At 44.5% G+C, this 12,526-nt stretch overlaps 2 protein-coding genes across 3 annotated transcripts; one reads left to right on the top strand and one right to left on the bottom strand.

Moving 5' to 3' along the window:
* On the top strand, positions 1-2,038 carry LOC135113134 (serine protease inhibitor I/II-like). Its single transcript, XM_064028206.1, has 5 exons — positions 1-160; positions 547-660; positions 958-1,062; positions 1,216-1,333; positions 1,570-2,038. Exons 1-5 carry the CDS (start codon positions 97-99, stop codon positions 1,592-1,594), a joined length of 426 nt encoding a protein of 141 aa, XP_063884276.1. The 5' UTR covers positions 1-96; the 3' UTR covers positions 1,595-2,038.
* A 192-nt stretch (positions 2,039-2,230) lies between these two features.
* LOC135113130 (tRNA (guanine(26)-N(2))-dimethyltransferase-like) lies at positions 2,231-11,843 on the bottom strand. Of its 2 annotated transcripts, XM_064028202.1 has the most exons (7): positions 11,745-11,843; positions 9,119-9,200; positions 8,048-8,290; positions 6,765-7,367; positions 5,431-5,659; positions 4,444-4,596; positions 2,231-3,959 (listed from the first exon to the last, which is right to left on the bottom strand). In XM_064028202.1, exons 2-7 carry the CDS (start codon positions 9,148-9,150, stop codon positions 3,141-3,143), a joined length of 2,079 nt encoding a protein of 692 aa, XP_063884272.1. In that variant the 5' UTR covers positions 9,151-9,200; positions 11,745-11,843; the 3' UTR covers positions 2,231-3,140. The 2 variants fall into 2 exon arrangements, with proteins under 2 accessions (XP_063884272.1, XP_063884273.1); XM_064028203.1 differs by lacking the exon at positions 9,119-9,200 and having other exon boundaries at positions 11,745-11,834.
* Positions 11,844-12,526: the final 683 nt, after the last annotated feature.

Below are 12,526 nucleotides of genomic sequence, written 5' to 3'. Positions count from 1 at the left end.
CACATGAAGTGGTGGATATATTGCAGCAGGCAGTGCACAGCTGTACTAGGTGTCCTGCAGCTCCTGTGTGACACATAGTTCTACACTCTGCCAGGCATGATGAAGACCCAGGTGGTGGCACTGGCAGTGGTGGTGGTGCTGGTGGTGAGCTTCATGCATGGTAAGGTTCCCTCTGGTTGGCTGACAGCTCACTGCCACTGTGAGGAGGCACACTGTGTGTTTGGCATACAGGGCAAAATCTGGCTCACTAACAATTGTGTACAAGGCAAGAGTGACCTGCAGCCTGAAACAAAAATGTGAGAGTGTGACACACAGGTGGGTGGGCTGTTCTGCATTACCTGAAGGCTTCCATGCATTCTTCAAAAGACTCTTGTTTTAATATTTATTGGTAGTTGTGAAGAGCAGCACACATCCTAAATGGCCACAAACCACCTGGATCTTGTAAGTCTTGACTGTGTCCTAAAATAATGACTTTCACTACAGAATCAGTCAACACCATTAACATACAAAATATTCCCAACCTTTTTTTGTTCCTTTCTGCCACAGTCCATGCTTGGTGTACAGAGGGCCAGACGGGGAGCAACGGCTGCAACACCTGTACATGTTTCAACACCATGGTAATCTGCACCAGGCGGCAGTGTGGCCAAGGGAAGAGGCTTGGTGAGGCGCGCGTGTGCACATGTGTGTGTGTGTGTGTGTGTGTGTGTGTGTGTGTGTGTGTGTGTGTGTGTGTGTGTGTGTGTGTGTGTGTGTGTGTGTGTGTGTGTGTGTGTGTGTGTGTGTGTGTGTGTGTGTGTGTGTGTGTGTGTGTGTGACATACTGGGTCTAATGCATATCAGCCATCATGATGATAGTAATTTTCAGTCACAGGAAGCATCATCATAATACTTGTTGGTGATGTGATGATGTGTCACTGATAATCTTGTGTGTGTGTGTGTGTGTGTGTGTGTGTTGCAGGATGGTGTAAGGGTGCACCAGGCAGCTTCTGGATGGACAACTGTCACCAGTGTAGCTGCTACAGAGGAAAGTATCAGTGTGTCCTGAAGCCTGACTGTGTGACAGGTACGGCGTGCACTACTACTGCTGTCATTATTGATACTATTATTACTGGACAACTTTAAAAATACACACAGAATAATAGTAATTGAATAATATAGCAGGAGTTGCAAGAGCAGCAGCCACAGCGGCAGCAGTAAAGCAGTGGTTGTGTTGCAGGGAAGAAGAAGTATCCTAATTGCAAAGGTGAATCGTTATTCCTGTACGAATGCAACAACTGTAGATGTGGAGGCAATGCCACACACCCGGCGTGCACCAAGAAAGGCTGCCCCTCACAGTAAGCATCCCTACACACACACACACACACACACACACACACACACACACACACACACACACCCACACACAAATCAGTTATACTATTACAAGATTTGGCTGAGCAAGAGGTGTAGGGTTCAGCAGTCCTCAGTGTACATGGCATTCAGATAACTTTCTTCCACAAAGTGAAAAAAAGTCTAGGCAACTGATCCAATTTGTTCACTTTGCAAAGGCTTGACTGTCTCCTTACTGCAGGTTTCAGAAAATGGTGCTTATGTAGACGATTAACATCAGCAAGAACAGCACTTCGCCCAATGCAGCAACAGAAGCACATCATCACAAAGCAGCAATGACAGCACCTAACCCTGATGTAGTATTAACAGCACTTCACCATATGTAATGCCAGCAACTCATCCTTATGCAGCCTTGAAAGCAAGTCGTCACACTGCAGCAGTCACCACACCTTGCAGTAATGAAATGAAAGCAGCTCCTCACCCTGATGCAGCAGCAATACCTGACAGCACCTCACCCTGATGCAGTAACAAGAGCACCTCCCCCTAATGCAGCAGTAATGAATCAGCTACATAATGATACACCACACCTCCACTATCGCCACCCCAGCTCCCAGACACTCACTGCTGCCACCACCTTTTCCTCTAACACTCAGCACCACACCATCACCTCCTGAGTCAGTGCAGAGCAGAATAAACCTACACAAGCTTCACTCAGCCTTTCTCTGTCACCTGCACTTCACGTCTCCTGCAAGTGGTGCAGGAGGATGGTGACTGAGGCAGACAGGCATGTGTGTCTGCTTCACCACCAGGGAAGCATCATGACCTGTGATGCCCTTCATGACTGAACTATTCACTATCATTGTCTTGATGCAAGGACATCTTAAACTATTAATAAAATAATGTTTGTTTTTCCTTTTGTATTATATATAATTCTGGAGGCATGACATGATTTTTGTACAGTATGCTGTAAAAAATAACAACAGTATACACACACTTCTTTTTCTTTTCAAGTAGCCTTACACTGAGCATCTCAGTGTCAACAGTGCACTCTGAAACTTGTGTCAATGTTCACTCTTTGCTAGTACTACCTTCCTAACTTAACTCATCCTTTCTATGTTCACTTCCTCAATTTCTCTATTTTTTTTCTCTTTATCTCACACACCTGAGATCAATCCCAAGCCACAACCAGGTGACCATCACTGACACAGAGGTACAGAATCTGCCTCTCAAAGCATTGGTGGTGAAATAGCAAAGTTTTTGTCAAGCTCGTCCAATCAAACACGTCTTGGTTGCATTTTGTAAACATGTGCATGAAATATTTACCACTTGAAATGTCAACAGTTTTTATCCCCAAGATTTTTCCTGTAAACAGATCAACACTTGAGAGCACAACAGCATCGGTCTGCACCAGCCAGCAAGGAGACGCTGCACACCACAGCAACGGCCTCCCTCCCTCGTGGAAGTATGCAACACAGCCACGTCTGTGTGTTACCTTTACCTTTGCCTTATGTGACTGTGTGTTTCCTTTACCCTTGCTTCAGGAACAACACTCACCACTTAGAGGCCAAATAAGAGACCAATACAAAACCATGTCCATAAAAATAAACATATTTCTTTGGGTGAGTTTCCATAAGACATCTTAAAGCTCCTTTTTATACACATAAATAACAATTGTATATATTATGCTTAAAATCATTGTCCTTTCCCAAACTTGTACAAATGTAAGAACAAGCAGAATGTGCAGAGCAGAACTGTTCACTACGAAGGGGACCTACATAACAGACAAGACACATCACAGCCTACCTTGCACTGCTATGCTGCCTGCTGGTCCTGCTGAGGTGTGCCAGGGGGTGACTGCTCCCTGGGATGCTTAGTGACAGGTGACGGCTGGGGTGGCAGCTGCCTCCTCTTCTTGCCCTGGTTGCGCGTCCTCTTCTCCTCCAGTGTGCCCTGCAGCAGGCTGGTCTTGGCGCGGGACTTGGGCCCCCAGAACTTCTCCGGCTTGACCTGGAACCTGAGCAGCTCCTTCTTGCGTGACTCAGGGTTGGCGCTGGGATGCAGGTCAAAGTTCACCTCCGTGCCTATGTCCTGCTGCAGGATGACCCGGGCTGGGTGGTCAGCGGGTAGAGGGGCCTTCCTGGCAGGCTGCTGCCTCTCCCAGGCACGCACCACATCCCACACCACTCTGGGCGGGGCATCTGTCTTGAGGGAGGCAGGGTCAGCATGTGAGAGGGACACCCTGTACCCTGCATTGAGCAAGGCAGACCGGAACTGTACCATCTTGCACAGATTGATGCTGGCCACCCGGGCGAGGCGGTCCAGCACGTAGTACAATGGTACATCGGGGAGCTCCTCCTCCATCATGCTGATCACCCCCAGCATGCGGCGGTAGGTGCTGAAGTCCTCTTCCACCAGGGACTCCTTCAAGTTGCTCAGGAACTCCCGGTCATGGATGGGGGCAGACCAGATGGGGCCACCCACCACATGGCGGTGGCCACAGTGGGAGCAAGACTCAGCCACAGGCGGCCCATGGGACACCTGGCGCTTGATGCTCTTCTTGTTGATGAGGATGCGTCCAAGTGGCTGCAGGGTGACGGTCTCACAGCCCACACACTGGTACACCCACGACACCTGGCCACCAACATAACACAGGTAATTATGAGGGTAAGCCAGCACGCACCAGCAACACAGGTGGCCATAAGGGTAAGGCACACACCAGCAACACAGGTGACCATATGGGTAAGGCACACACCAGCAACACTGATCATTTTAAGGGTAAGACACACACCAGCAGGAAGGAAAAGTAACACATAGAAAATTTTTGTTTATGATAAGTTATGTTACTTCCAAACCATTCATGAATCAGAATAAACCATAGATTATGAGTCTTCTCCCCAATAATGCAATTTCGCTATTTCCTGAGATAATATTCCTTATTTTTACTTGTAAGTGTCAATTCCACATTCACCAGACAAAACAAAGGACAAGATCATACCCATCACTTCAAACACTAGTGAAAAGAACACTCACAAACCACCCACACCTTAACACACACAGGAAACACAAGAGAAAACCTTAGACAACACAGCAGAGGGAACAGTGAACACCTCCTTACCTTAGTAAATGTCTCCTGCACCTTGGCCTTGCTGGTGAACACCCTCACCACCACCCTCACGTAGAAGTCGGCACTAAGGGACAACAGTGGCACAATATAGCGGCTGTACCGGTTAGCGTGGGACTCCAGGGACTGCAGCACTATCCTCAGGGCCTGCCATAGGTTAGGTTAGGTTAGGTAAGGGCCATGTGGTGACTACTGTGTGAGTTTTTGAGACTACAAGTGCCACAGTGCTGAGCCTAGTGAGTAAAAACTTGGGGAAGCTGTGGGTTGTGGGATGTGCAGGGAAAGGAGGAAGATGAAGGAAGGGAAGGGATGTTGGGAGCTATATGAGAATATGGGGAATGTACAAGGGAGAGGGATGGTGAAAGGAATGGTGCGTTTATCTATTTCTTCACTTATTTGTATTTTTGCAGGAGTGTCAAGTTTCTGTGTGTGTGTGTGTGTGTGTGTGTGTGTGTGTGTGTGTGTGTGTGTGTGTGTGTGTGTGTGTGTGTGTGTGTGTGTGTGTGTGTGTGTGTGTGTGTGTGTGTGTGTGTGTGTGTGTGTGTGTGTGTGTGTGTGTGTGTGTGTGTGTGTGTGTGTGTGTGTGTGTGTGTGTGTGTGTGTGTGTGTGTGTGTGTGTGTGTGTGTGTGTGTGTGAGTATATACAATACAGCATTACAGTATGTTGATTGTTTGCATACAGTTCTAATCTTGGTGCTTGGCTTGAAATACTTCCACAATACAACTACAGAGTCTACTGATCTTTGGCACACAGCTTTATTCTCAATGCCTGTTTTCAAATACCCCTACAATACACCTATTATACCATGTTGATCTTTGGCATAGTCTTATTCTTGATGCTAGATTTCAAACACTCCCACAATACAGCAGTACATTAAGTAATCTTTGACAAACATATAGTGCTATTCTCGACACCAGATTTCAAATACTCCCCAACTGCATCCTCCACTCACATGCCACCTCCACACACAGGCAACTCACCATCTCATGGCAGGCTTTGCTCTTCAGGGACAGCGCCCCATACTTGGCATAGCAGGTCTCGGGGGAGTTGCCACACAGTACCGCCATGTCCGTGCAGGTCACCAGCAGGATGCCCCCCTCGGCCACGCTCTGCACTGCCCCATCTAGGAAGATGTGTGGGGAGCCATATGGGTCGAGATCAATGGCGTGGAACCTCTTGTCTGGTGCTCGGTTCTCGTACATCACCATGCTGTGGGAAGGATGATGTTTTCTTTCTTTCTTTAATGCAAGAGGGGCACTGGCCAAGGGCAATGAAAAGAGTGAAATAAAAAGCCCAATGAGAGTGAAAGTCCCAAAAGGAAGGTCAAAAGGGTCATCCACAATTGGAGGATAAGTGTCTTGAAACCTTCCCCTTGAAAGAGTTCATGTCATGGGAAGGAATGTGTTTATGTGAATGTGTTTGTTTATGTAGTGTGTGTTTGTGAGTGCATATTTCTAAGTGCATTTCTGTCTCATATGTGCTGTGGAGGCTTGAGGGAGAAGAGATGGGAGAGGAACAGCACAGGAAGATGAATAAAGGAGAAAATGCTGAAGGATGTAGGGGGAATAGAATGAAAGACACAGCATATATGTAACAGACGAGTGTTAGGGTGTGAAATAGCTCAAGGATACAGCAGCATAGATATGAATGAATTTTCTGCTATAGATGACTTGAACTTGATGAGAAATAGCAGCTGATCATACCTTAGCATTTTCAATCTTTCAAACCACCACACTTCTCTTTAATCCTGCCATAACCTGGAGCAACCTTCATTCTGAAACCCTGAACAGTGATTGACATGAAGCCCTCAATCACAGATCAATACACATGCAATACTACTTGTTACACACATGAGGCTTCCCATACCTTGAAATGAAACCCTCAAAAACCAACAGATTAATCCTTCTCCAATAACACTTGTACTACACACCTCAAACTTCTCATGCCTTGAATAGTAATTGAAACAAAACCTTCAAAAAATATTATAGACTAATACATGTGTAATAGTACTTATAATACACACCTGAGGCTCCCATACCTTGAACAATAACTGACCTGAAGCCCTACAAAAAGTAATAAACTTGTCCTTAAGCAATACTAATTCCAATAAACACCTGAGGCCTCCCATACTTTGAACACCAACTGAAATTAACCCCTCAAAAACTAACTGATGAATCCCTGTCCAGTGGTCCCTGTAACACACACCTGAAGCTTTCCATGCCTTGAACAATAATTGAACTGAACCCCTCAAAGTACCTGATGAACCCCTGTGCAGTAGTCCCTGTAACACACTCCTGGGGCCTCACACACTCACCTGGCATCATTGTGGCTGGGCCTGACAAGGTTAGCCACGCCATTATGCTCAATGTTCCTCTTCATGCACTCCAGCGCCTGTTTGGAGATGTCATTGGCCACCACCTCCCTCACTCCGCCCACCTCACGAGCATAGCGGATGGAGCGAAGGCCCGACGCAGCCAGACCTTCCAGGATACGTATGCCCTCCTCGTCCTTTGTCCCAGGTGGCGGAAGGTCAATTTTGGGTTCCTTGGTTGCCTCCGTATCCCTCCCACTGGCGTCTCTTATGATTACGTTCTTGTCCTCTTCCTCCCCACTCTCATCATTGGCTCTATCTTTGTCTATGTCCTCCTCCATGGTCTCTTTCTCTATTTCCTGAACTGCAGCTCCCTCCTCTTCGTTCAGGTTGCCGTTCTTTTCCACTTCATTGCTCAGGTCGTCAGCAGCCTCATCACCCTCAACAGTGCCATTCTCAGCTACCTTCGTTGCTCCCTTGTTGTCTTGGCCGCTGGAAAGTTTCTCCAAGTACTCCTGCCTCCGTCTCTCCTTCGCCTCTGCCTTCTCCCTCCTCTCTCGCTCTGCCTTCTTGTGTTCCACTGCAAACACTCGCAGGACAGCCACACTGGGGAGTAAAGGAAAGGGTAAACAGGAGGATCTTGGGGTTTCATAGGAATAAATTAATTTCAAGACAATGGCTATTTCTGGGCAAATATATAATACTGTTTTAAATCATGATCTACACCATGAAGGGATAAGCAATGACTAACTTTCACTGCAATATGCAACACCTCACACCATTAGAAGTAACAAAATCTTAATATACAGTGATGAGAAAGAAATAAAGAAATTAAAAGAATAGATTTAGCAATTTCTAACCAGTATAATAAGATCTCAGAATGGTTAATGATAAGGCAAGACCTTACCAAATCAGAAGATAAGTGTTGAACTGAACTAATCTAAACCTAACCTAACTTAACCTAATCTAATTTAGCCCTCAAATGGAAACCCTAATGTTACTTCAACATTATCCAGAATTCCTACTTAAACATATATAAATAAAAACATTCAATTCGTATCCTTGGCCTTTAGCTTTCCTTTGGTTCTTATTTGAGAGAGAGAGAGAGAGAGAGAGAGAGAGAGAGAGAGAGAGAGAGAGAGAGAGAGAGAGAGAGAGAGAGAGAGAGAGAGAGAGAGAGAGAGAGAGAGAGAGAGAGAGAGAGAGAGAGAGAGAGAGAGAGAGAGAGAGAGAGAGAGAGAGAGAGAGAGAGAGAGAGAGAGAGAGAGAGAGCACAAGCAACTAACCTGAGATCTCTATTGAATTCCTGCACAGGGTTATAGAACACATCATGGGAGGCAGGGAAGAGCACCTCAGCTTCTCCCTCCGTCACGGCAGTGTAAGGCTGTGTGTCCACCACAAAGCCCACCTCCCCCTCCCCCTCTCCCCCTCCAGTAGTGCCTGTGTCCACCACACCACCACCACCACTCCCTGCCTGTGTCTCTGTGGCCATCCTCCTCACTCCTCTCAGCTGTGGGTGCTCTCTCAGCCTGGCACAGAGGAAAAAAGAATGCATCTGTGAGTGTTGATGTTAATAACATGCAGCACACACACACACACACACACACACACACACACACACACACACACACACACACACACACACACACACACAGAAAGATAGTTTAGTGACCAAGGTAAGGTACAGCATAATCTATAATTAAGTACAATAAGCCTATAAGATTTCAAGTTACTTAAACATTATAAACTAGATTTTGTAGTCCCACATTAAACACACACACACACACACACACACACACACACACACACACACACCGCGTAGTGTAGTGGTTAGCACGCTCGGCTCACAACCAAGAAGACCCGGATTCGAATCCTAGGCGAGGCAAGGCAAATGGGCAAGCCTCTTAATGTGTAGCCCCTGTTCACCTAACAGCAAGTAGGTACAGGATGTAACCCAAGGGGTTGTGACCTCGCTGTCCCAGTGTGTAGTGTGTCAGTGGTCTCAGTCCTACCCAAAGATTGGTCACTATGAGCTCTGAGCTCTTTCCATAGGGGAATGGCTGGCTGGGTGACCAGCAGATGACCGTAGGTGAAAAAACACACACACACACACACACACACACACACACACACACACACACACACACACACACACACACACACACACACACACACATACACACACATGAACCCAGAAACAAATTCCAATACTATGTGAATGTGATGCAGCAGGCTCTTCTATTTTTCTATTCCACCAAAACAACTTCAAAAATTAATAAACTGAAAGGTCACAGACTACAACTCATCAGTGATAGTGTTTGGTTTCTCACTCAATGAAATGCAGTGCCTGTGCTCACCTCACCAAGCCTCTGCCCAGCCTCTGCAACATCAGTGTGCAGCTCCACCACTGCTTCCACACACTGCTCTCACCTGCCAACCCTGAAGCCGCAAAAATATTACTACCATGCCAGCCAGCATCCTGTACAAGCCACATACCAGGATGCTTGTATGTGGTTATGTAAAGTTTGAAAATGTCCTTAACTGTTTGCTCTCAGGAGGTGAATGTCCAACTTGGTCCACTGCCAACTCGGACCACTCACTATTACAGACTCATCCTGCTTGGTGAACCAACTCAGACTAATTTCCAATACCAACCCAGACCATCAACTACAACTTTACTGTACTTAAAGCAAGTTTAATGCACATATGTGAACTGTCACATTCAGCTCATTTCTTTTCAAGCCTTGTGACACTGTCGCAGGAGGCAGGCAGTGTGGCGGGAAATTAAAAAAATAGGCCTGCAAGTAGCTTACACAAGTGATGTTTTTGCATAAATATCTCAGGAAAGTCCTGACATTGCCTTATGTCCCTGCAGAGCATACTGAAAAACTCTTTATAAGATTTTATTGAAAAGCAAACAGCTCTCAGGCCCTCATAAGTCTTCTACACTACATAAAAAACACCAGTAAATTTATGCAAGTGCACATGTCTAACACTTTTGGACAAAACTACATTTTTCGGGTAGACTTTTATGTGCTTTGAATGAATCCAGTAACTGTTTCTGCCAAAAATAAAAAAAATTTTCTTTTATATCCACCACACACACATGTAAACCAATGATTTACAATGAAAACAAGAGATACATCCAACAGAGATACATCCAACACCAAATCTACCAGAAAATGCAGTTTCATCCTCATACAACATAAAAAAAAAGGAGCTTAACTAAACCTAACTAAACCTAACCTATCCAAACCTAACTAAACCTAACCTAACCCTAACCTACCTTAACAATAAACTTGACAAAAATTAATATCTCAGGAATGAAGAATTTGCCACAACAAAGATACACACCATTGTGTTACATGCGTTACAAGTTCTTCAGAGAACAATTTTTTTTTTTTTTTTTTTTTTTTTTTTTTTTTTGCCATGAGATGGGTGCACTTGTATAATGATACCAAAACACCTGGATCTACCCTGACACTTGGCCTCCCAGAGTGTTCTGCGTGTTCAACAGATGCATCCGTACAAATAACAATTTTGAAGGTTGGCATAACAGGCTGAACAGAAAGGCGCACAAAGGACAACTCAGCTTTTACTTGCTCACAGAATTACTGAGTGACGAGGTCAAACTAGTAACTCTGCCAGTGCACCTCCTCTCAGACCAGAAGACACCAAGACAACGCATCAAACAAACAACACATCACAATCACCTTGTCAAGCTGCAGGAGGAGCACAACATAGGTAAGAGGTTCACAAGTTTACTGAGAGTCCATTCCCGCCATGTCACAGCGTACACTTTGTTAAAAGTAGTAGTTATTTTTAGTTAATGTAATTTCATGTTTTAGTACACATGTTATTACTTTTGCTTTTAGTAACTGCCTCCAGCTCACTGTACTGTGTAAATATGCATTGTGTGCTTCAAGGGAATAGAATAAATCTATATTGTAACGTCTAGCAGGTGTTTCTTTGTTTTGAATACACGATGGGCTGAGCTGGTATGCAGTGGTCCAACTTGGCAATGGGCAGAGTTGGCCAGCATTCCTGTCAGGAGACTGGATATTATTTCAAGAGAGGACCATAATGCTCTACACATTTAGGAGTATTATTTTCTATTACCTTCATCAATACTTAGAAACTTACTCTATTGAAGTTTTCATTACAATTTAATAGTTTGCATGATATAGGAAATTTTTGTTTAGTGCTGAGTGTAGGTTAGGTTAGGTTAGGTCAGGTTAGGATTACCTTCTTTTAAACTATCATCTCCTAGATTAGGTCAAGTCAGGTTATATTAGGATTACCTTCTTTTAAACTGTCATCTCCTAGATTTGGTTATGTTAGGATTATCTTCTTTTAAACTATCATCTCCATTCAAGCATCCTAAAATAACCATTTTAATGTTCCCCGCCCATAAATCTCGTTTCTCAACAAGTCCCTAAGATCGTACGGGGATGAGGGGAGGGGAGACAAAATGAACTATTTATGATGTGTTATGATGAGGGGATGGGAGACAAAATGAACTATTTATGATGTTATAAGTTCAAAATCGTCTATAACATACAAAACCAATAACGAATACTTCGTACTCGAAATGCAGTTTGGTCCTAATGTAAAAATTTACCAAGACTGTTTCATATTTGAGTACACAGGATGTAGCTTATCAAAACTATTCGAGTATCACTTTTTTATTATTATTATTATTATCATTATCGCCCTCTCAGTTTACAGCACAAATGTACAGACGAGTAATAACACAGATCAGTCTTCCACTATTTCATCATTTATTTATCTATTTATTCCACAAACACTTCACTCGGCAAATCACCACCACTACCACCACCACACACACCAGACAGTTCCCCCCAGCATTCTTGCAACCTGTAGCCCTGTGCGAGGTTACTCAACATCACCACACCACCACAACAGTCTGATCCCAACACGTGTGCCATAATACTGTAACTCTCCTCACAACAAATAACTTACGTGAGCAGAGTAAACAGCCGCCCCGCTACTGCTCAGCCCTCACGTGTTCCAATGCACGAGTTGGCAACGCTTGTGTTTATGTTTACCTCAGTACTGACACAAGAGCAGAGCCTTGCGCACATTGGCCTGTCAGATTATTCCACCTCCTGTTTTCGGGGTTTTAATGTCTTACTGCTAAATTACTTATATGGTATTGTTTGTGATTAGAGTAAGACATTGGTGGCAAGGTGGTGGAGGTACTGATGGAAGGCTGTCATTGCTCTCATGATTTTTTTTTTTCTCTCTCCAAAGCATGTCGTCATTCAATATTTTTGGGTTTTGGTGCCTTACTGCGGAATAATTTATAGTGTATGGTTTGTGGTTAGGATAGGGCGTTGGTAGGAAGGTGATGTAGGTATTGAAGGAAGGCTGTCATTGCTTTTGTGTGATTGACTCCATGCAAACGTCATTCATAATTTTCTCCCGGCGGTTATGATTAATTACACCGTATTGGCTGATTTATGCAACATCCTTCATCCACCCCTGTACTCTCTGCAGGATAATTAAACAGCATCTTTGATGATGAAAAAAAAAATCAAGAAATTGAGGAATCTTACCTAAGCTTGACAGCAATATTGTCTTCCATAGTGACCGGTTTTCTTTCTGGCTCTTTTGAACGTGTAACTATAGCAAAACAATTATTGTTGGCCCAATTTTATATACCTCACTGCATCTCACCGTAGTAATATCTTATAAATATATTCCACAACATGAATTTGCGGGGGAATATAATGCAAAATCTG

The sequence above is a fragment of the Scylla paramamosain genome, chromosome 25, assembly GCF_035594125.1.
Source record: "Scylla paramamosain isolate STU-SP2022 chromosome 25, ASM3559412v1, whole genome shotgun sequence".
Taxonomy (NCBI): Eukaryota; Metazoa; Arthropoda; class Malacostraca; order Decapoda; family Portunidae; genus Scylla; species Scylla paramamosain.
The sequence above is the reverse complement of the archived record's forward strand: the minus strand, read 5'-3'. Positions and strand labels throughout refer to the sequence as shown.

What these genes read in the sequence shown, in the direction of transcription:
- LOC135113134 (XM_064028206.1), top strand. Translation starts at nt 97, where the DNA reads ATGATGAAGACCCAGGTGGTGGCACTGGCAGTGGTGGTGGTGCTGGTG. An exon ending in GAAGCCTGACTGTGTGACAG is followed by an intron (nt 1,063 to 1,215) that starts GTACGGCGTGCA and finishes GTTGTGTTGCAG; the next exon opens with GGAAGAAGAAGTATCCTAAT. An exon ending in AAGAAAGGCTGCCCCTCACA is followed by an intron (nt 1,334 to 1,569) that starts GTAAGCATCCCT and finishes TCCTTACTGCAG; the next exon opens with GTTTCAGAAAATGGTGCTTA.
- LOC135113130 (XM_064028202.1), bottom strand. Translation starts at nt 9,150, where the DNA reads ATGTTGCAGAGGCTGGGCAGAGGCTTGGTGAG. An exon ending in CTGGGCAGAGGCTTGGTGAG is followed by an intron (nt 8,291 to 9,118) that starts GTGAGCACAGGC and finishes CCTCTGTGCCAG; the next exon opens with GCTGAGAGAGCACCCACAGC. An exon ending in GAATTCAATAGAGATCTCAG is followed by an intron (nt 7,368 to 8,047) that starts GTTAGTTGCTTG and finishes TTTACTCCCCAG; the next exon opens with TGTGGCTGTCCTGCGAGTGT.